Source organism: Budorcas taxicolor, chromosome 17 (genome assembly GCF_023091745.1).
Source record: "Budorcas taxicolor isolate Tak-1 chromosome 17, Takin1.1, whole genome shotgun sequence".
NCBI lineage: Eukaryota > Metazoa > Chordata > Mammalia > Artiodactyla > Bovidae > Budorcas > Budorcas taxicolor.
Genome location: NC_068926.1, coordinates 62,718,537 through 62,739,215, shown reverse-complemented (window position 1 = coordinate 62,739,215; position 20,679 = coordinate 62,718,537). Strand labels below are relative to the sequence as shown.

At 60.9% G+C, this 20,679-nt stretch overlaps 1 protein-coding gene across 5 annotated transcripts in view; it reads left to right on the top strand.

The window, feature by feature from the left end:
• The window catches only part of PXN (paxillin), a 42,837-nt gene that overhangs the window by 18,810 nt on the left and 3,348 nt on the right, over nucleotides 1-20,679 (top strand). The window contains exons 2-13 of one of the 5 annotated variants that reach the window (XM_052655136.1): nucleotides 11,896-12,119; nucleotides 12,491-12,543; nucleotides 12,887-13,023; nucleotides 13,135-13,336; nucleotides 14,256-14,391; nucleotides 15,881-16,741; nucleotides 17,751-18,026; nucleotides 18,263-18,556; nucleotides 19,240-19,341; nucleotides 19,594-19,764; nucleotides 19,863-20,036; nucleotides 20,565-20,646. In XM_052655136.1, coding sequence (XP_052511096.1) covers nucleotides 11,896-12,119; nucleotides 12,491-12,543; nucleotides 12,887-13,023; nucleotides 13,135-13,336; nucleotides 14,256-14,391; nucleotides 15,881-16,741; nucleotides 17,751-18,026; nucleotides 18,263-18,556; nucleotides 19,240-19,341; nucleotides 19,594-19,764; nucleotides 19,863-20,036; nucleotides 20,565-20,646 — 2,712 coding nt within the window. Of the gene's footprint in view, nucleotides 1-11,895; nucleotides 12,120-12,427; nucleotides 12,544-12,886; nucleotides 13,024-13,134; nucleotides 13,337-14,255; nucleotides 14,392-15,880; nucleotides 16,742-17,750; nucleotides 18,027-18,262; nucleotides 18,557-19,239; nucleotides 19,342-19,593; nucleotides 19,765-19,862; nucleotides 20,037-20,564; nucleotides 20,647-20,679 lie in introns of all 5 variants that reach the window. The other 4 variants (XM_052655139.1, XM_052655138.1, XM_052655134.1 and 1 more) reach the window with 4 other exon arrangements.

Below are 20,679 nucleotides of genomic sequence, written 5' to 3'. Positions count from 1 at the left end.
GAGGAGAGGCAGCAGCCCCAGCGGGCAGTTCTGTCCAGATCGAAGGTTGCCTGGTTAACCACGGGGCTCCCCAGTTTCCCGTGCAGCTGTTCAGGGCCAGGGGCACAGCAGTTCTTGTCCTGTGCATTCTCGGCAAGTTTAGACCAGCCTTGTCCAGGGCAGCTGTGTGCGGCCAACGCCGCCCCCCAACACACGCGCGCGCGTGCGGTGCACAGCACCCCGCTGGGCTGAGTGCACAATGCGAGATCCCGTGGTCCTGGCTTGGGCTGTCCCCTGCTCCACCGTGGGTGGCCCTTCTCCTTGGCCCCCTCAGAATAAGAAAGCGTTCTCTGCAAACCGCAGAACCTAGCATCCTATGGAATGAGTGATAGAAATGGTCTCCCTGAACCATCACCCCCAAAAGAGACAGTCTCTAACTTCCAAACAAAATTCTGGAATACTGTGGTGTGAGGACATTTGGGGCCTTCCTGTGTGATGTTTCGGGGCGTTACAGTTGGCGCCTGCTCTTGTCACCTGTCCTGGCTCTGCTGGGTTGGGTTCCCAGAGCCCCAGATGTCTCCTCCACTAAAATCCAAACCAGGGCTGAGGTGGATCCTCCCCCCCATTCATCTTCTGATGTCACCAGCTGGGCGTGATCGAGGGAGGCCAGCCTCGCCAAGCCAAGCAGAGCCCTGGGACCCTGTCTGTTTCATGATCTCCGGGGCACAGACGTCCCTGATCAGTTCTCCCGTGAGACCTGTTATCTGCTTGGCTCCCTGCCTCCGCTCTGGGGTTTCTTGCTGGCGGACTACAGGGTCTTCCCCCCTCCATCCTCCTCCTCTGTTCCTTGATGCCCCTACATGTGAGCCCTTCCAGCGAGACCGACAGGCCACAGAGGTCCCTCCCTCCCTGAGAAGGACCCTCAGCAAAGTCTCTCCCTCCTTTTTCACTCTCGCGGTTTCGCAGTGTGACTCTGGCTAGCCAACGCCGTGAGGACCGCGGCCTCCATCTGCTCCCTCCCCATCCAGGAAGAGGCTGGTTTCCCAGCGCAGAGAGTGGGCAAGGATCTGGGCTTCCAGGGAAATCTGCCCTGTCCTCCTCGGGGCAGCGGCTGAAGGCATCTCTCCTCTGTACATAGCGATGCTGGAGGGACTGGGACAAGATCGGGGGCCCCTCCCTTCCTAGGGAGGAGCCAACACGCACTCAGCTGGCCCGAGAATTTTGTCTTGCCCCAAACCAAGTAGATGGCTTTCAAACTGGTGAGACTGGGAAAACCAAGGCTGGATGGCATAGAGACTTCTAGGGAAATGAAAGTGTCATTGAGGTCACGTGGGGGCCAGTTGGCCCTGGCTCTTTCTTGGCCCATCTGCCCCTTCGTCTTTGGTCTTGACTTTCTCAGAGAGTGGTTCCAACTGTGCTCTGCAGCGTCACACCCTCCAGATGACACTCATGGCAGATAAGGATCAGGAGCTGCCCATCCTTCTTCCGGAGGGTGCTGCCTGGGGTTCTGAGCCCCTCCCAGCCCTTTCTCACCCTCAAGAAATCGTGTTGGGACACACGTGGGTGGGGCCAACATTGGCGAACCCGCTGTCAGTGTATTCTCAAAAAGTAACAGCAAAGAAAGTAGCAAGTGTCCGCCATCTGTGGTCCTGAGCTGCAGACAGGTGGTGGCACGCCTCAGGCTGATCGATACCACATCACGCGCGAGATTCTTTGTTCCTCTTTTAGTTGGCTGTTTGGTGCCTTCAGAGGAGCCCTGCCTGCCTGCCTGTCTCCCGATGATTCTCCTGCTTCCTCTCCCTGCTTCTGGTGGAGGCTGGGGAGCCTCTGAGCTCTCTGAGCCCCGGGCCCCTCCCTCTGTCCAGATGAGAAAAGGGTGGAGGTCAGCGCCTGCCCCCTGGGTAGCCACATCTTGGGTCATGATGTTCCAGTGGGCTAGTGGGTATGGCACGGTGGTGGTGGTGGGGGGAATGCTCTTGCAAATAGACACCCCCCAAGCCCCCAGACAGCAAGTTAGAACAGGGAGCTCCCTGTGCCACACCGAGGAGGGAGAGACAAGAAGGGAGGCCCAGAGCACGGGCTCCCAGCAGCGGTGGGGGTGGAGGGGCACCTCAGTGGCCAGGCTTCCTGGATGGCTTCAAGGGCACTGGAGACAGGGGCTTCAGAGAGTGGTGACAGGCAGAAGGAAGGACAGCTGCCTGCGCTGTTCCCCTCCCAGTGGGGTGTTACGGAAAGACTGAGGGTGAGCTCTGTGGCCAGGCAGAGCTGTCCCCGTGGGGGTGGCGACTCCGCCAGGCCGCCGGGTGCACTCCTCAGATGTCTCCGAGCCTCCTTGTCCCATTCCGTAAAATGGGGGCAGCGCCCTCTGCCCGTGTCCGGGGGCGTGCCACGCCCCAATCTGAGCTTCCTTCAGGTCATGCAGCCCTGGCTTTGGGTCGCCTCGGGGCACTTGGCAGGGCTTTGAGCCTCGGTGGCAGGGGAAGGGGCCGCCCTGCCCTGGGCTCCTCCAGTTGTCCCAGTTCCAGGTTCAAAGTCACAGGGCTTTCAGCCGGCAGTGGCCTGGGGGCGGGGCCGCGAAGCTTTGAAGCTTCTCCACCGGGGCCTCTGTCCTAGCCCGGGAGTGAGTCGGAGGCTCCTGGGCTCAGCTGATGTTCTCCGAGGAGGACTTGGAATGAACCCGAGGCACGGAGGGATGAGGTCAGTGGTTTTGCTCGGCAAGGAGGCCCGAGTCAGTGACAGACCTGTCACAGCTCCCGGGATTCCTGGCCGCAGTACCCGGCTCCCCTCGTTCTCAGGGCGGGGCCGCGGGTTTCTTTCCTGAGTCTCCTCCTGTCCCAGCGGGACACCCAGGAGGTTCTCCCCCTGCAGTGGCTTTCGTATACTCATTGATTTCATTGATTCCTTATCCTGCACTTTGTGAGGTGTCTGAGCAACTAAAACCCAGAATTGCCACTGGGAGCAGGCTGAGAGCACTGTGGATTTGAACGTGCCCCTCTGCTGCCCCTCTGTACTTGGAGGCCCGCTCTGTCCACTGAGCCACACTGCCATGTGGGCTGGGATGCCAGGAGGGGGCTTCAGAGAGCTGTGTGGTCAGCAGCCCTGCTCCCAGCACCCTGTGGACAGCCATGTCTATGGTTTGGACAGGATGACTCCGCAGGCTGCTTAAATGTCTCCTGAGCCCTCACCACGAGCACGTGCAGAAGGGCGCTTTGACACCTCAGTTTTTAATCTCATGGTTCATCGGCATCGGACTCCATAAAAGTAGCCTTTCTAGCAGTTTAATTTATATTTTGATCGCACAGGGTCTTCATTGCCGTGTGCACAGGCTTTCTCTGGTTGCGTGAGCGGGGGCAGCTCTTGGTTGCGGCGCGTGGGCTGCTTGTGGCGGTGGCGTCTCTCGTTGCGGAGCACGGGCTCTGGGCGCATGGGCTTCAGCAGTTGCAGCACGTGGGCTCAGTAACCGTGCCATGAGGGCTTAGTTGCTCCAAGGCACGTGGAATCTTCTCGGCCCGGGGGTTGAACCCATGTCCTCTGCATTGGCAGGCGTATTCCTGTCCACTGTACAGTAGCCCTTTAATTCAAGGCAGTCGTCTCAGTTTCTTGCTCCTGAGTCAGTTTGATCCTGAGAGGGTGTTCTGGGTTTACCCCCAGCTGACTCCTGTGCCTCTGGCCTCCACGTGCCCCCTGGGGGTATGGACATCCCTGTGGGTGGTGGGGGTGGGGGTATATGTTCAGTATTGTGAATAAAGGCACACAGATGGGGAGAGGGACGAGGGGGCCCAGTTTGGCTGCAGAGGCAGGTGGCGGTGAGCAGGCCGAGGAGGAGGTAAAGGATGATCGGGACTGTATTCTAAGAGGCTCAAGGCCAGAATGCCAGCCCTGGGGGTTCCGATCTCACCCCGCAGGCAGAGAGAGTCGTCAGTGGCTGGGCATCGTGAGTCCCCCTTGCTTGACACACACTCAGTCACCACCGAGAGGCTCACGAAGGGCCTCGTGCTGTGGATCTGCGGCGCAGAAAGGAGGTTCCTGCCCTCAGAGCGCGAGCTGTCTAGTGGATGCACACGCAAGGGTGGGATTATCAAGAAGTTCATGTGCTGGCCCCTTCTGCAAGGGTTAGAGTCGGGGAATGCAGGACAGGGGGCTGCCGGCGAGTTCGAGAAGGGGCTGAGGATGGATTCGGTTGCCAGTCTTAAGTGATTGGCTTCCTGTGATAAAAAGAAAGGGAGGCAAGTAAAGGGAAGAGGGGGGCTTCCTTAGTGGTCCAGTGGTTAAGAATCTGCATTCCAGTGCAGGAGGCGTGGGTTCTATCCCTGGTCAGGGAACTACTATCCTACATGCCCTGAGTTGCAGCCAAAAAGTGGGGAAAAAAAAAGAAAGGGGAGAGGCCCAATGAAGGAAGAACTGATGGTGCTTGATAGTGACATGTGGGGAGCTGGGAAAGGACCCCCAGGCTATCACAGGTGCTACCGAAGAACAGGGAAAGGCTGGGAAGTGGCCCAGCCTCCAGAGGTGGGGAAGCAGGGACCTGTGCTTCCCCATGAGCCACCGTGAGCCGTGTTCGTCAGTCAGAACTTGACTAGCTAGAGTGGGTAACTAGTGCTACGAAATCCACAAACATCGGGAGAAGACTGCAGCTCGTTCCTGGGACACAGGCAAACTTTTGAACTTTCTGTTTGGGTCTCTGTAGGGCGGATGACTCACTGCAGAGCCCCTCCTAAGCTCTGTTGATGATCAGCAGGGGTGGGAGGCCCCCGGAGCCGCCCTGCTCTGCAGCAGCCCAGCTTGCCTTGAAGAGCCCAGATTGCAGGCGTGGATGGCCTGTGAAATAGCTGAGAAAAACCCCGGCTTCTGAGCTTCCAGGGTCTGAGGCTGTCTGTTTCACTAGTTGTGTGTAAATCCACATGCCACCCTTTGAAGAAACCGCAGGGTGGGCCTGGAGTTGGACCCTAGATGTGACTTTAGAAAAGTCCAGAGTCCCCGGGTCACCTGAGGAGGTGGATGAAATCTGACCAATGAAATTCGTCCACGGGGTTGGGCCCCTCTGGAGGAGGGCGGGGCCAGCTGATGCTGGACCCAGAGATGAGTTATTTACAACAGGAACGAGACTTGGCCGTCCGGGCAGCCTGGACCTGCTGCTGTGCCCGTTGTGGGTGGTGGAGATGTGCAGTGTATACCTGGGTGGCCTCGCCACCTGTTGCTACTCAGCCTGCTGGAGCCCCCTCAGAGGGCCGGGTCCTGGGGTGGGGGGAGCGCCCTGCTTGGGTGCCTGGTGCAGACGGGGCCTGGCTCAGTTGGCTTCTGCCCGGAGCTTGGGGTGGCCCCTGGGCTGCCTTTGCGCCTTTATCCTCTTGTGTCCCTGATTACCTGTGCTCTGTGAGCTTGGGCGCCACCCAGGCACCCAGTCGAGAGTCGGCCTGCCTGCCAGCGCACTCATTGTATCAGTCCCTGCAAGGAAGGGCAGGCGGGAAATTGTCCTCCGAGGCAGGTGGGAAGCCCAGGGAAGAGCTGCCTTCTCCACAGGGCCGCCTCCCACCTCTCCCACCTCTCGGGGCAGCAGCCTGGAAGACTCCGGCCTACTCCCCTGGTTTCCTGTGTGTCACCCCCAGCCCGCCCTTCCTTCAGGGCCGAGAGGAAAATGCCAGTTCCTGTTGAGTGAGGCATGAGTCAGCGGAGGGGAGGGGTAGCTGAGTCTTCATAACCTCCAGGCACAGCTATTAAATATTTAAATGACACTCCAGTATTGATCGTTTCTCCTCCTGGCCCCTTAGGGAGCACAGTTTCCCTGTCTGGGATTCAGATAATAGCAGTATCTTGGATTTAGACAAACTCCGAAGAGCTCCAGGAAAGCTCTCTATATAAATCTCACCCGAGATTATATCGTCTCCTCCTCCTCGGAGCTTGCAACCTGGCGTGGGAGCCAATTGGGTCTGCTTATTTTAGGCACCTGGCAGGCTGGGCCCACTGCTCTCTCTGGCTCACGGCTCCTTCTCCATCTTCTTCCTCCTCACCGTCCCGTGTCTTTCAACCCTTCATGCTAGCTGCCGGGGATAGGGCACCCAGAGCTTCATTTCTTGGAGAGGACACGTCGGTTGGCAAGAAGCCAGAACCCAGATCGGCAGGGGAAGGCGCCTCCGAGAGACCGAGTTCCTAGTCAGGTCCTAGCCCAGGCTTGCCGGGGCTGGGTGGTGGAGAGCGGACCTGGTTGAAATGGTCGGACTGGCCCTTCCTAGTCCCAGATCTGCCTGTCCTCACAGGACAGTTATCAGGATAAATATACCCAGCTCCCCATTCCTGGGGAGTTACTCAGCAAGCAAAAGTGTCCCGCCACCATGGATTAGATTACCTCTTCCCCTGCTGCTCATGTGCTCAGGGCTGGGGGAAGGGAGGGGAGACCCGCCCTCCCGCCGCTAGCCTTCCTAATCTGGAAGTCTCAGCAGAGGGGGCCAAGAGATGAGACCATCCCCATGGAGGGGAGCTGGCCCTGTTGTTCACGCGCCCCTTTCCTTAGGCAGGGCCGAGCCCCACTCCCTGCTTGCATCCTGAGCTCGGGCAGCTTCTTCTCAGACCCTCGAGGTGACCGAGGCTGCCCCGGTGGTCAGCAGGGCGGAAACCTCTCGCCCGGCGTTCTGAGCCCAGCAGGGTGGGCAGGCCAGAAGGCCGGGCCTCTCCAGGTCTAGCGGGGAAGGGACTTGCTGTCTGTGTGAGAGGCTGGGTCTCACCATAAATGGCGGGGAGGGACGGCTGGCCCTGGGCCACTGGGACAGCCTGTACCGGAGCTCTCAGGGCAGGATCCGCTCCACCCTCCTTCGGCTTCTCAGCTTCTAAGGAGACACCTGCCTGGGCCGTGGAAGCTGAGTTAAAGTGGCCTGCAGAAAGGAGGTGGGTGAGCCCAGTCTTGGAAAGATCTTGTTCCTGTTGAGAATACAAGGCACGTCAAGGTGGGGTCTTTCTGGTGGCTAAAGGACCCCAGCTCTTTTAAGTCGGCCTAGCGTTGGTGGGTGGGGCCTAGCTAGGGGGTGGCCTGTGAACTCTCGGATGTGATGATGCTCCCATGAACCTGCCCCAATACGGAGACCCGCTGGGGTGGCTTCTCCCGTCGTGACTTTGTTTCCCTCCCCCGCCGAGCGGTGCCCCTCAACTGCAGATCCGAGACTGCAGCACCCTTGGCCTTCAGGAGCGGGCCAGGGTGGGAAGCACTTTTCTCCTTCCCATCCGGGCCTAACCATCCCTGCGGGCGGGAACCGAGAGTGTGTGTGTGTATCTGCCCGCCCGTCTGCCCGTCCAGAGACTGTGCTAAAGCGGGCACTTTGTATCCATCCCTGTAGTCCTTACTCCTGTGAGTCAGATGGTGAAATTCCCATTGGACAGACAAGAAAACGGAGACACAGGAGCAGTTAAGCAGCTCGGCCTGGCCGAGCAACTCGGCCATGGAGCAGAGCCTGTGTGACTCAGAACCATCCCCTGTGTGAATTCTAACATCTAGAGTCCTCAGAGCCTAGGACGGGGCGGGGAATGACACTGTGCTGGGCTCCCCCCACCCTGCCTCCACCCCCCGCCCCCACCTTGAGGGATCACGGCTGGCCTTTTATCTCACTCTCTCTGGCGTCCGGCCAGCTCTAGGCCTCTGATCTTGATAGTCGTTATCACATTCTAAGAAGTGGCCAGGCTTGGGTAGGAGGAAGGCAGGCTTGCGAAAGAGGCCTGGCTTGTCTTTAGACTCCAGCTGGGGGTGGAGGTAGTTAATGGCTTCTCTTTAACTTCTTATTGAGTCAGCCCAGGCCCTAGGAGCTGCAGCCTGGGGGAGAGATCCCCTATGTTGGGGGCATCAGGGGGTCCTCCCACCCCAGAGTCCCCCTCCCGTCATCCCCACGTGTCTGAGCTGGTTTGGGAATGTGAGTGGCCCTGGAATGCAGGCAGACCGGCCCCTGGGTCTCCTCCCTCCCAGGGCAGAGAGCCTGGATACCTGAGTGTTAACCCCCTCAGGGCGGCAGACCTAGCGGCTCCCACTCTGTCCTGAGGATTGTGCTCAGCGGATGGTTACTGCAGCCAGCTGGGAGAAGGGCCTGTCACCTTGGCCTGGCTCTGATGCACTGTGCCCACCCAGATACCTCCCTACACCTGGGCAGCTCTCAGCCGAAGCCACCACCTCTGTGAACTGCTGCTTAGGTGCAGCCACTGGACTCTGGAAGCCAGGGCTTGTGCCTGTCTCTCTCGGGTTCCCGCGGGCTCTTGTGGCACTTTTGAGTCTCGCCTTCAAGTGATATATGTGCTTGCAGACTTGGCACCCGGGCCCTGTTGTGCTCTTCCTTGCAGCCTGCTCCGTCCTTCCAGCTTAGTTAGGCCTTTCTGGCACTGAAACTTCCCCGGTGTGCCCGCCTGTGGCCAGTTGGGCTCCGGGGTCTTCCCCTGGCTCTAAAATTCCGTGATTGCAGCGCGGTATAGCAGCAGCAGCGTAGCAGCAGCAGCATAGCAGCAGCAGCAGGCATACCTTTGGTTACTCCCGGCCGTGGAGAGCCAACGGGCGAATAGCGCCCCCTGGTGGCAGTAGAGGACGGTGCCCACCCTTCCGCCGCCAGGCGCCGCTGGCTGGCCTTTGCCTCTGGTGGGCTGGAGATTTAGCGTTAACATCCTCCACCCACAGTGTGAAAAGGAGAGACTCAGAGACCTTGTACACCTGTACCCAGAGACCCTCTCCTTGGATGGAAGTGCCAGAGCCTGCATCAGCTGATCCTCGAGGCAAAGCACCTGCAGAATCTGGGGTGGTTTCCTCCAGAAGGGGACTGGAAAGCCCCAGAGAGATCTCCTTCCCCAGGGTGACCGGGGCCCTCCTGGTGGCTCTGACTTGTCCCAGAGTGCTCAGGCCTGGACCCAGAAGCTTAGTGGAGTTTGAGGCCTTCCTAGGCCTGAACTGCTTCAGATGCTGCCTCTGTGTGGATGAAAGGCAGCCTGCGAACACATGGGAGGGAGGGTGTCTTCTTGGACACCCTCTCCGGGGCATATGTTAAGCAGTCTCTGAGCCTGCCCCTAGGGGATCCAGAGCTGGCGCCAGACAGTAACTCTAGCTGAAAACTGGGGACCCCCCCCAGCTCAGACACCTTGGGGCGCTGCCTGAATGCGGACTCCCTTGTCCCGTCCTCCACCTGCCTCCTCTGTTTATTCAGGCAAGGGAGGAGTTTGCTGAGCCTGCAAGAAGACTTTGGCCCGGCACCCTTGTGCAGCCTCAGGGGAGATAGCCCCAGAAACAAAGTAGAGGCCAGCGAGTACCCCCCACGCCTCCTATGTTCCCTGATCTTCCTTGAGGTGCCTGTGGGGGGTTTGGTGGAATCGGCAGCCAGACGCGTCCCTGGACAATGATGGGGCCCTTCTCTCTGACATCCAGACGTTTCACTTTGAGTGTTACTTTATTACTTTGCTCTTCTCTGTTCAAGGTCGCCCTTTTCTTGTCCTGCCCAGATCCTACCCAGAGAGGACTTAGGAGGAGGAGTCAGCACTTGGCACCCTCACCTGGCCACCTTGGAGGAAAATCTTTTTTTTTTCTCCTGAATTTCTGAAGCAGATGACACGTGATGTTTGCAGCCCCCTCCCATGTCCTGTATCATCTGCTCTCCCTTGTAAACCTCGAACCAGTGCTGTCAGGTGGGGGCCAGGCGATCTGCGCTGTGGCCATGGGCATGGTGGACAGAGGCGCTGGGACTGACCTCAGGTCTGGCTCGACTCCACAGCGTTTGCTCTTCTCCATCCCCCGGGACTGCACCTTCCAGCCCACAGAGGTAGCTGCGTTGAAAAGAGCCTGTTTAAATCATAAACCCGTCAGCCAGGCTCAGAGTCAGCTCATGAACGAGGCGGGGAAAGGCGTTTGGTGCAGGGGCGGCAGTGTCCCTAGCTCAAAAGCTTTGACAGGGAAGGTTCACCGTCTGTCTTTGATTGAGTGGAGCCCGAGAGACCGCGTTCAGATCCGAGCGGCGTCCCTTCGGTCAGCTCGGACGGCGTGGCGTGTGCCTCTAGCTCTCTGAGCCTGTTCTGCCATCCGCACTAGTGGTGTTGTAAGGAGCGAAAGCAGTGACCCAGATGGCCCTCCTAGCGCGCGGCGGGCCTTCAAGCATGGCAGCTGCTCCCGTTACCCTTACTGGACTTGCACTTGTTGCCAGCTCTGGGGGGCTGGCTCTGTCTGTGGTGGAGAAGGAGGACCCCCATCCCCCTGCTGGCTTGGGCCGCGAGGAAGCCAGGGACGCCTTATGGAGCCAAGGCAGCAGGTGTGGCCGTGGAGAGGCCACTGGGATTGGCCCTGGAGGCTAGTTCCTTTTCCTCTGTTACCTAGACACACACTGACTCCCTCTAGTTCCGGTTGCTACAGACAGGAAGTCAGATGTCTTCCAAAGGACCTGGAGGGGGAGGGGGACCTGCAGGACCTGACCTTCCTTGGAACAAGCTTCTGATCAGCGGGGCTAGGAGTCTGGGGTAGGTGGGGCCAGGCCAGCCTTGGGTGTTGGAGAGCGGGGCAGGCAGCTGGGAGGTGGTGTGGGCCCGCAGGCCCGGGCCCTGGGTGAGGCTTTTCTTCCTTTTCACTGCCTCTGAGCAGGGGTAGGGTTTGGAGACTGGGTCACCAGGAAGGACCAGACTGGCAGCCCTGGAGCTTGGGCCCCGTCATTCAGGAAGCTGTGCCGTTTAAACCCGGCATCGTCTTGTGATCACTGCAGCCTCTTGCGGGGCAGATTTTTGGGTTTTTTGGGGGGCCTCCGAGGAGTCATTCCTGTGACGCACTGGACTTTGTTATGGTGGCAGCGGTGTGTGTGTGGGGGGCAGTCCTATCACCTCTTGAAGTTGGTTTCCCGTCTGTAAAGGGAGGGTGGGAATTCCAGCCTTGTTAGGAGGGTTAACGGAGACCATGGATGCAGTGTGCTGAGCACCAGGCCCGTTACTAGTAAAGGGCCGTGAGCTGGCCATTGCTTTCCGAGGAGGGTTATCACCAGGCCCCGACCCCAATGGGTCAGCACTGGGGTGAGAGTGAGCTGGTTGGTGAGCACAGGGCAGGGCATGAATAAGGGTATGGCATGTTGGGCCAGGCTGGGGCAGCTGAGGGTCTCAGGAGGGGAGGGTCAGCAATTCCTGCCCCCACCCCCTCCCCCAGCTGTACCTTTCTTGTCTGAGGACTGGGGAGATGCAGAGCTCCCCCCGTTGGTTGCCTGGTGCCTGGGTAATGGAAGCTCGCACTCAAGGCCAATCCAGCTCCCTAGCTGCTGTTCAAAGCAGAGTAGTGGGGCCCTGGAGCCTCTGGGGCCAGGCTGCCTGCCAGGCTTCAGCAGAAACAGCCTACAGAGCAGTCCTGCCTGCCCCTCTGCTGAGGGGGTAGGGAGCGGCATGCCAGCCTTGTCCCAGCCCCCACCTCCCTGGTAGCCCCAAGACTTGGGAGGAGCTTGGAGCCCGAAGTTTGGCTTCTACCTGGTCAGTAAGGCAGGTACCACCCCTCCAGCCTGTGGGCTGAGCTGGCTGAAGCTCCTGGGCATTAAGTGCGGACCTGGCCCCTCCCCGTGACGTGGGGCCCCTCCCACCTGGTCTGTCTGCCTTGCCCTGCGGAGTCAGGCAGGCATTTCTGACTCCCAGCCAGCCAGCCGCACAGCCCTGTCGGGGAGGGAGCACTGGTGCCCAGCTCCCAGAGGTAGGAGAGCCCCGGGGGGCGGCCCCGGAGCCCCCAGAGCGCCTCCTCCTTGGCCAGGAGCCGAGCTCTGGGCGCTGACCTAGCCAGGCTGGTCTGGGCTAGCACCTTCCTGCCCTGGGGCTGGTCTTTTCTCCCATGGGTGGGGCCAGCGCTCAGAAGTTGCTCGTTAACTCTCGGGTGCAGGCCCGGAGGGTGCTGGCCCTGGAGGCTGAGTTCCCAGGACCCCTCTCCCTCACCCACTCCCCGCCCGCTCTCTGCAGACGCCCTGCTGGCGGACCTGGAGTCCACAACCTCTCACATCTCCAAGCGGCCCGTGTTCTTGTCTGAGGAGACCCCCTACTCCTACCCGACTGGGAACCACACGTACCAGGAGATCGCAGTGCCCCCCGTCCCACCGCCCCCATCCAGCGAGGCCCTCAATGGCACGGTTCTCGACCCCTTAGACCCCTGGCCACCCAGCACCTCCCGATTCACCCACCAGCAGGTAAGGTGGGGGATGGGGAGGGCTCAGAAGTCAGCTTCGGGGCCAGTGGAGCGGGTCTGGCAGGGGCTCCGAGAGCCCAGGAAGTTGAGGGCGGGGTGTGCGGCAGAGGCAGGAAGTGTCTGGCCCTCCCCACCCAATGCCACGTGAAGGGACAGTGACCAAGTGTTAATCACCTGTCTCCTGGCCAGAGTGTGGAAACTCCCTGGTGAGGCTGGCCGTGAGCGGGAGGCTCCTGGGGGTGATTTGGGCTGTTCCTTCTCCACCCACCCTGCCCCCCGGGGAGGCCCTGAGCACCGTCCTCCCCACAGCCTCAGTCCTCATCCCCCGTGTACGGCTCCAGTGCCAAGACTTCCAGTGCCTCCAACCCCCAGGACGGCGGCGGGCTCCCGTGTCCCCGAGCCGGCGAGGAAGACCACGTGTACAGGTGCCAGCCCCTCCCCCTGCTCGTGGATTCCACACACGCTGGGCTGAGTCAGCCGAGCCTGGGCCAGGGCGCTGGAGGGGGGTGGGGGTTCCTCCTTGGGTCCTCGGGTTATTGTGGAAGGCCTGGTGTGGCCTTATCTGCCGTCCCCATGCAGCCACTGGGCTGGGTGTCACACTGCCCTGCATGGAGGAAGTTTCAGGAACTGAAGCAACGCTTCCTTCCTCCTCTTGCCACATCCCTTCCCCACGTTCCGTCCGTCGGATTCCCTGCCCCTCCCCCACCTGGTTCTCCTGGAGGATTTGGGGAGCTTCTCTCACCGCAGCCTTCCCTTTACTTCTTGAAGTTTCCCCAACAAGCAGAAGTCAGCCGAGCCTTCACCCACCGTCATGAGCTCCTCCTTGGGCAGCAACCTCTCCGAGCTCGACCGCCTGCTGCTGGAGCTGAATGCCGTGCAGCATAACCCCCCGGGTTTCCCTGCAGGTAGGACTGGGCCGGGGGTCCCCCCCACCAACCCTGCTCCAAGTGCCACTGGTGGTCTCGGGTCCCCGTGGGGCTCAGGGCTGAGCGGCTCTTCTCGTTCCTTCTCCCAAGATGAGGCCAACTCCAGCCCACCGCTGCCAGGGGCACTGAGCACCCACTACGGTGTCCCAGAGAATAACAGCTTGCTGGGGGGCAAAGCTGGACCGCTGACCAAAGAGAAGCCCAAGCGGAATGGTGGCCGGGGCCTGGAGGACTTGCGGCCCAGCGTGGAGAACCTCTTGGATGAGCTGGAGAGCTCTGTGCCCAGTCCCGTGTGAGTCTCCACGGGGCTTTCCCGGGCCAGGGACGGTCTCGGTCTCGACCAGCCCATCCTGTGCTCATCCTTGGTGTCACCCCTGCCACCTGAAGTCCCTGCTGTTTGCCGGGCCCTGCACCAGGCTCTGGGGGACGGCAGTGAGTCACGTGGATACAGGCCGGCCTTTAGCGAACCACTGTCCCTCAGGGAAGACAGATGCTGGGCGTGCCAGGGGCACCCCAGCCCAGTGGCTGTCAGTGCAGGCTTTTTATGTTTCTAGCTACACGCGTGGCTTGTGGGATCTTAGTTCCCGGACCAGGGCTGGAACCCGTGGCAGTCCCCCAGCGTAGGCTTCGGAGCCATGCAATCGGGGCCACATCTTGGCTCTGCACTTACAGAGTGTCATCTTTCAAGCCTTCATTTTCCCATCTGTATAAGGGAATAAGGGGAAGTGAGGTTGTGGGGATGAGACCACATACCTCAGTGGGCTGAGACCTGATAAGACCCTTAGAACACGTGTACCGAGTCCACGTGATAAGCACCTCCCCAGGGTCAGCTCTTCTCGGTGTTTCCACGTGGCTGGAACAGCCTCACATGTGCGTCTAGTGTCGTGGAGGCCACACAGGAGGCCAGGGCTTGTTGTACAGGCAGGCTTGAGCTTGGGCTTCTGGGAAAGGTGCCCTGTGAGCTGTCTTCTCTCCCTCTTAAGCTCAGCTTGGTGCTCTGTCCCCCTGGCGGACAGCAGCCCCCCCGCTCCCACCAGTGACGTGTCCCCAGGAGAGACTGGGAGCTGGTGGGCTTCCCTGGGGTTGGGTGGCGGCGGGACGCTGGTGTCGGAGCTGAAGTGTTGACCCTCCCCTGGGGAAGGGAGGGCCATGTTGGGGGCACTCGGGCTGGCCCCAGGGGTCCCCGCTGATGCTTCTTTGCCTGCCCGCAGCCCCGCCATCACTGTGAACCAGGGCGAGATGAGCAGTCCCCAGCGAGTCACCTCCAGCCAGCAGCAGACGCGCATCTCAGCCTCCTCTGCCACCAGGGAGCTGGACGAGCTGATGGCCTCACTGTCGGATTTTAAGGTGTCCTGAGGTCCCCCCTCTCTCCCCTGCCCTGCCTGCTCAGAAGCCCCCAGTTTTCCCCTCCCATACCCCAGTGTGAGTGGCTGGGACTTAGCTGCTCAGGGTTTGGGTGCCTTGCCCCGAGCCTGGGACGCAGCCTGTGAAGGCTGGGGACGTGCTCAGCGGGACATTCCTTCCTGCCTGGGTGCTCCCGGCTCCCCGCCACCCAGGCAAGGATCAGGAGGCTGGGACAAAGGGCCCAGTGTTGGTGGCTGCTCTTGGTGGGGGAGGGCGGGCTCCGCTGGGCCGGGTGGGATCCTCTGCCTGGAGGTCATTTGTCCCGGAGCCCCATCTCCCACACTGGCTGGCTGTCCCTAGTGTGTCCTCTTTCTTTTCTGCCTCTGGCTCCTTTGCCAGCCTCCTTCCAGCCTCCATGGGCCTTTGAGGCCCACAGGCTCTTGTCCGGGAAGCCTCATCTATCAGGCTCTTGGGCCATGCCTGCCAGAGGTGCCCTGTCCCCTGCCCACCGCCTGCTTGTGTAGAGGAGGCAGTGCCTCGGTGGGTCCTGACAGTGACTGAACTCCAGTTCCCGACATTGCTGACTCCACCCTTCCCGCGGCTGGGGAAGCCTGGTTAGGGAACTGGAGGAGGGGCACCAGCTCTGAGCCCCAGCGGCACCTTCGAGCCTCTGAGGCTTCATCTAGGGCGGGGCAGCGGCCTGCGCGTGTGAGCCTCCTGAGTGGCCACAGTCAGGAGCGTGTACACCGGACTCAGGTGGCCAGTGCCCTTTGCACTTTGTCGCTTTCAAACCCCCTTGAGACCCCCTTGAGAAGCTGTGCTGGTTCTCATTGCGCTCCAGGAGCGAGGTTTCAGGGGGATATAGGAGAGCTGGGATCGCCAGGGAGAGACAGAGCCGGGAGCTGCCTGCGGCTGCCTGTCTCCTGATCATGCCTGGGCTGACTTCCCCCTGGTCCAATCCACCTTAATCTCTTCTCTCTCATCCCTACTTGGACTAGAAGCCCCACAGGCGTGGGTCAGAGGCTGCTTTCCGCTGCCTGGGTTGTTTTTTTTTTGTTTTTTGTTTTTTCAAAAAAGACAAAAGTCTTTATTTGGCTATGCCAGATCCCAGGTACAACATGTGGGATCTGGCTCCCCGACCAGGAGTTGGATCTGGGCTCCCTGGATGGGGAACATGGATGGGAGCCAGGGAGGTGGAGCCCAGGAAAACCCTTCTGGGGGCTGAGGAATCTTCTTCCAGAGCCAGTTGCTCTGCTTCAGCTTTGCTGCCATCTTGGTCTGGTCAGCACAGACAGCCTGGTCAGCGCAGATGGTCTGGTCAGCGTGGCCGGGGGCTGTCGGCGCAGACGGTCTGGTCAGCGCCATCTTGGTCTGGTCAGCATAGCCAAGGGCTGTCAGAGCCCTGAGGCCCGGCCTGCCCCCCAGTGCCCGCCCCTCCTCACCTCTCCCATCTCTCTCCTCCCCTCCGTCTCTTGTCTTTCTCCTCCTCCAGACCAGCTCCTCCTCTGCTGTGGCCTTGAGCTCCTCAGGGCTGCCGCCCGGCTCAGCTCCATCCTCACACCACAGCCTCCCTACTCCACCTCCTCCCGGGCCCTCTGGAGGCCTGCCACCCCCTCGAAAGCCCTCCCCTCAAGGCCACAGCCACACCCTGGGCGTCCTCTGCACGGAGGACAACGTGGCCCCCGGCCAGCTTGATTTGGCTGGCTTTGGGGTGATGCCTGACACCCCCAACTCAAGGTTTCCCTCCACAGAGGGTTGGCCAGGGCCGCTGGGTGTAGAGAGCCAGGCTAGCGTTTGGAGGGATCCACCAGACCTGGTCGGGGAGCTCTGCAGGGCGCCTCCCGGCCACACTCTACCCTACACTGGGGGCACAGGTCCCCAGGAGCCTGGGGGCCCCCAAGCACCGTCGGCCAACGCTTTGCTCCCGGAAGAGGCGGTGGCTGCCACTTGGCAGGGGCCTTGGGCTCTGGGGGCGCTGAGGCCTGAGCCCCCGCAGGGAGCTGCGCCCAGCTTCCAGGAGGTCACTGAGCCGGCTGTCGTGGTCGTGGACCGTCAGGCCGTCTTCCCGGATACCTGGAGCCTCACGAAGGAACGTGGATGGCAGGAGAGGGCAAGGCCAGAGCCAGGGCCACCAGAGAGTGGCCGCCGCACCCCCGTTGAGGATGAGCAGCTAGGTGGAGAGACACCCTCGGCCGGCGGCCTGGTCAGGCCAGCCCAGGGACCCGAGACCCCCAGGAAGCCAGAGGGCGCCACTGAAGCCGCCACCGAGGCCAGGACGGACCGGCCAGAACTCCCGCGGGCTGTGGCCGTGGACATGCCCAGCACCACGGAGAGGATTTCCACATCTAGCCAGGCAGGCGCACGCTCGCCCTGCTCGGCGTGGCCCCACCTGGCTGACTGCATGCGGCCTCCCTGTCTGCGCATGTCTGCTTGGGCGGCCGGTTGCAAGAGGCTGTGGCCTGAGACCCTGATGGCCAGCGCTGGGCAGTGGGCTCCGTGGGGCTGGCGGAGCTCCTTGGGTCCCGGAATCTCCTAGTGACAGCCAGCCTCTTGCCCGATGAAGGCTTTTTCCTTTAGATGAGCTTCGCCTGACATCCTGATGGGATGTGTGTGGAATGGTTAAAAGCATGGGCTTTGGAACCAGCAAGAAGTGAATGAATACAAACCATACCTCCAACACGTGCGCCCCGTGTGACCTTGGGCAACCCCCCGACCATCAGCCTCAGTCTTCTCATCTTTAAAATGAGGGAAAATAGACCATTTCCCCCAAGGCTGTCCAAAGGATTAAATCAAACAATGCCTGGAAAGTGCTTCGGAAGAGCACAGCACGCCATCCCCAGTGAGCTGTGCCTGACGTCATGTTATCTGCTTGATTGAAATTTTTAGGCCCTTTTCAAAAGCGACAACAGAATGAAACCAAACTGCTAGAAACAAGTAGGTTATAATCCTACTTATATAAACAAGGAAAAAAACACAACTGGTTAAAGGATATACTGGAAGAAAAGACTGTTTTTTTTGTTTCTATTAAGAAACAAAAAAAAAAAAAGGAAAACTCTCAAGCTCGTTCGAGAATGTCCACTTAGATTCTTTCACATCATTCTTGTAATAACTCCTTAAAGCAGTTGAAAAAAAAAATACCATTACCCCATTTCAAGGATGGAGAAGCTGAGGCCCTGGAAGTTCAGGGTCTTACCCAAGGTCAGGGCCCCCTGCCTCTGCCCTAGCTCTGCTTGGCTCATCTCTGATGGTTGGGTACTTCTGCCCTCCCCTCCTGGGCACCCCCCGACCCCCCACCCCCGAGTGTGGACTGAGCCGCCTCCGCTGAGCCCAGAGTGGCCTGTGACAGCGTGCCTCCCCACTAGATCCGCTCGGTGATCAGGAGGAGCCGGGAGACTGGCCACGCTCACCCCATGTCCCGGGAGCCCTCCCCTCGCCGCCGGCTGGACCCCGCCACCCTAAGCAGGACTCCGTCCCAGGAGCGGCTCATCGCCGAGCTGCAGGGTCGGCTGGGCATCCGGCCGGAGGCAGAGGAGGCCGCGGGGGCCGCGGGGGCCTCCACCGAGGACTGGCTGACCGAGGGCGTCGTCATCACCGTGCAGCCGCGTGGGAGGCGGGCTGGGGGGCAGCTGGTGGAGAAGGTAGTGAGCAGATGCCCCCGGGCTGGGCTGGGGCGGAGAGGGCCTCTGGTGCTTGCCCAGCCCTGGCCAGAGGGCAGGTGGGGTGGGGTGGGCGAGGGGGGCCGTCCTGCATCCTCTCGAGGCCGGCCTCACCCCTGATGCCAAGAGTGAGAGGGCCCCGGGAGCCCCCGCCCGCCAAGCTGCCATCTCCTCCACTGTCACCATGCTCACCTCTGTCCCTCTTCTCTCCCTCCCAGGTCGTCTTCCCTCCTGGCTCTCCTCTTCCCCTGCGGAGAACCTTCTCTGTTCTGCCTTCTCCTCTTCCTCTTCCCAGCCCTCTGCTCCAGCACTGCAAAGACGCCTCCTCGGCCAGCAGCTCTCCTCCCCTTCCCAGCCTGCCCCCGCCCTGCGGCCCCTCTGGGGTCCAGAGCACTGGGACGGGGCTGCGGAGAGTCAGTGTGCAGGGCCCTGCCCCTCGCGTGGCTGCAGCCTGCTCCGTGAGGTCCATAGGCTGCCAGACCGACGAGGATCCGCTCTTCCCCCCGATGCAGGCAGGCCTCCTGGGGGCCCGGCCCCACCTGTGCCTGTCCTTATGCTCCAGCGGCATCCCCACTCTGCACACACACACACACACACAGACACACACACACAGACACACAGACACACACACACACACACACACACACACACACACACACAAACACACCCGTCTGTCCATCCATAAGATATCATGTCCATCCTTGCACTTGGGCTTGTGCCTTCATCCACAAGGTACCTGCGAAGTACCACAGCCCTTCCTTGGACTTGGCCTTGACCCTGGACCCTCGCTTTACGCGATGTCCACGCTCGCTCCCTCCCCTGAGGTGTCAGCCACCCCTTGGTCCCTCCCCAGGCTCCCTCTGAGGACGCTGTCCTCAGAAGGAAAACCAAGCAGGCCTGGTACCTGGCAAGGCCCCCTGGCTCTCTGACCCATCACCTCTGCCCCCTCAGTCCGCGCCTTTGGCGGGCTTACCTCTCTCTTCCTCTTCATCTCTCCCTGAGCCCGTCTCTCTCGTGGTGGTTTTCCCGTAGACTTTTTTTCCTGATTTTCGTTACTGCCAGTAGGGGGAAAAAATCCGTTCTCTTATCTCATTCTGAAGTCCCTGTTGTGACATGGTCTAGTGAAAAGTTCTCTTATTCTTTTTTCCTTAAAAAAAAAATAAAAGCAATCCTTCTTCTCGTTTCCTCCCCTAAGATCCAGGGCCTGGAACAGAGAGCGGATGGCGAGCTGCGCCGGGCGGCTGGCTGGCCTCTGAACGGCAGGCAGAGCGGCCCCGAAGGGCAGGACGTGGGAGGGGTCAGTGCCGAGGCTGGGGCTGCAGGTCCTGCTTGCGGTGTGTTCTGGGGCCTGGTCAGGCACCGTGAGCCCCTGGGACCCCCACATGCGTTGTAGAGACTGTTCCCACCTGAGGGCTTCCAAGGCCCCTGGAGGGGCTACACTTCCGCCTCAATCTGTCTGTCCAGGAGGGAGAGACGCCGTAGTGTGGCAGCAAGTCCCCGCCCCCAAGGCCCAGGTGTCCTGACCTGCCCTCTTTCCCTGTCTCTGCAGTTCATGGCCCAGGGGAAGACGGGGAGCAGCTCTCCCCCAGGGGGCCCCCCAAAGCCCGGAAGCCAGCTGGACAGCATGCTGGGGAGCCTGCAGTCGGACCTGAACAAACTGGGGGTCGCCACGGTCGCCAAGGGGGTCTGTGGGGCCTGCAAAAAGCCGATCGCGGGGCAGGTGATGAGGAGGGGTGAGGCGGGGCCGGGGGGCGTGGGAGGCAGGGTGCCCGGCGGGGGCAGGGCTGGGTCCTGATCGGCATCCCCCTCCTCCGTCAGGTGGTGACGGCCATGGGGAAGACGTGGCACCCCGAGCACTTCGTCTGCACCCACTGCCAGGAGGAGATCGGCTCCCGGAACTTCTTCGAGCGGGATGGACAGCCCTACTGTGAAAAGGACTATCACAACCTCTTCTCTCCGCGCTGCTACTACTGCAATGGGCCCATTCTGGATGTGAGTGCCCAGGGGCCAGGCGAGGCCCAGAAAGGTCACGCGCAGGCCCAAGCACACACAGCCAGGAAACTGGGATTCACCCTCTAGCCTGCAGCGCGGCCCGTCCTAACACCCATTATGCAGCCATCCCCCACTCCCTTCTGCTGAGGATAGGTGGAGCGGAGTGCAGGCCCCCTCGCTCTTCCGCTGTGTGACATTAGGGAGATGCCTAGCCTCTCTGGGCCTCCATGTCTACACTTCCAAGATGAGTGGCCCAGTAGAACATATGACCTCAACTGCCCGTGTGGATTATGGGAGACAGAGCGTGACTGGCACGTCACGTCCTTTTCAGTAAATCAGAATTCTCAGTGGTGTTCACAGCACAGGTGGGAGAGACCCCTGTCTGGGGAGCGTCAGCTCCTTCCTTGACCGGGGGTGGAGGGGGGCGGGAAGGACACCCTGGCCTGCAGGTCTCTCTCAGCTGGGGGTGGGGGGAGTCTGTCGCGCGGGCCAGCCACTCAGCTGGGGCTGCACACTTGGCTTTCGCAGAAAGTGGTGACAGCGCTCGACCGGACGTGGCACCCCGAGCACTTCTTCTGTGCCCAGTGTGGAGCCTTCTTCGGGCCTGAAGGTACTGAGCCTCGGGGAGGCGGGCTGCGGTGCG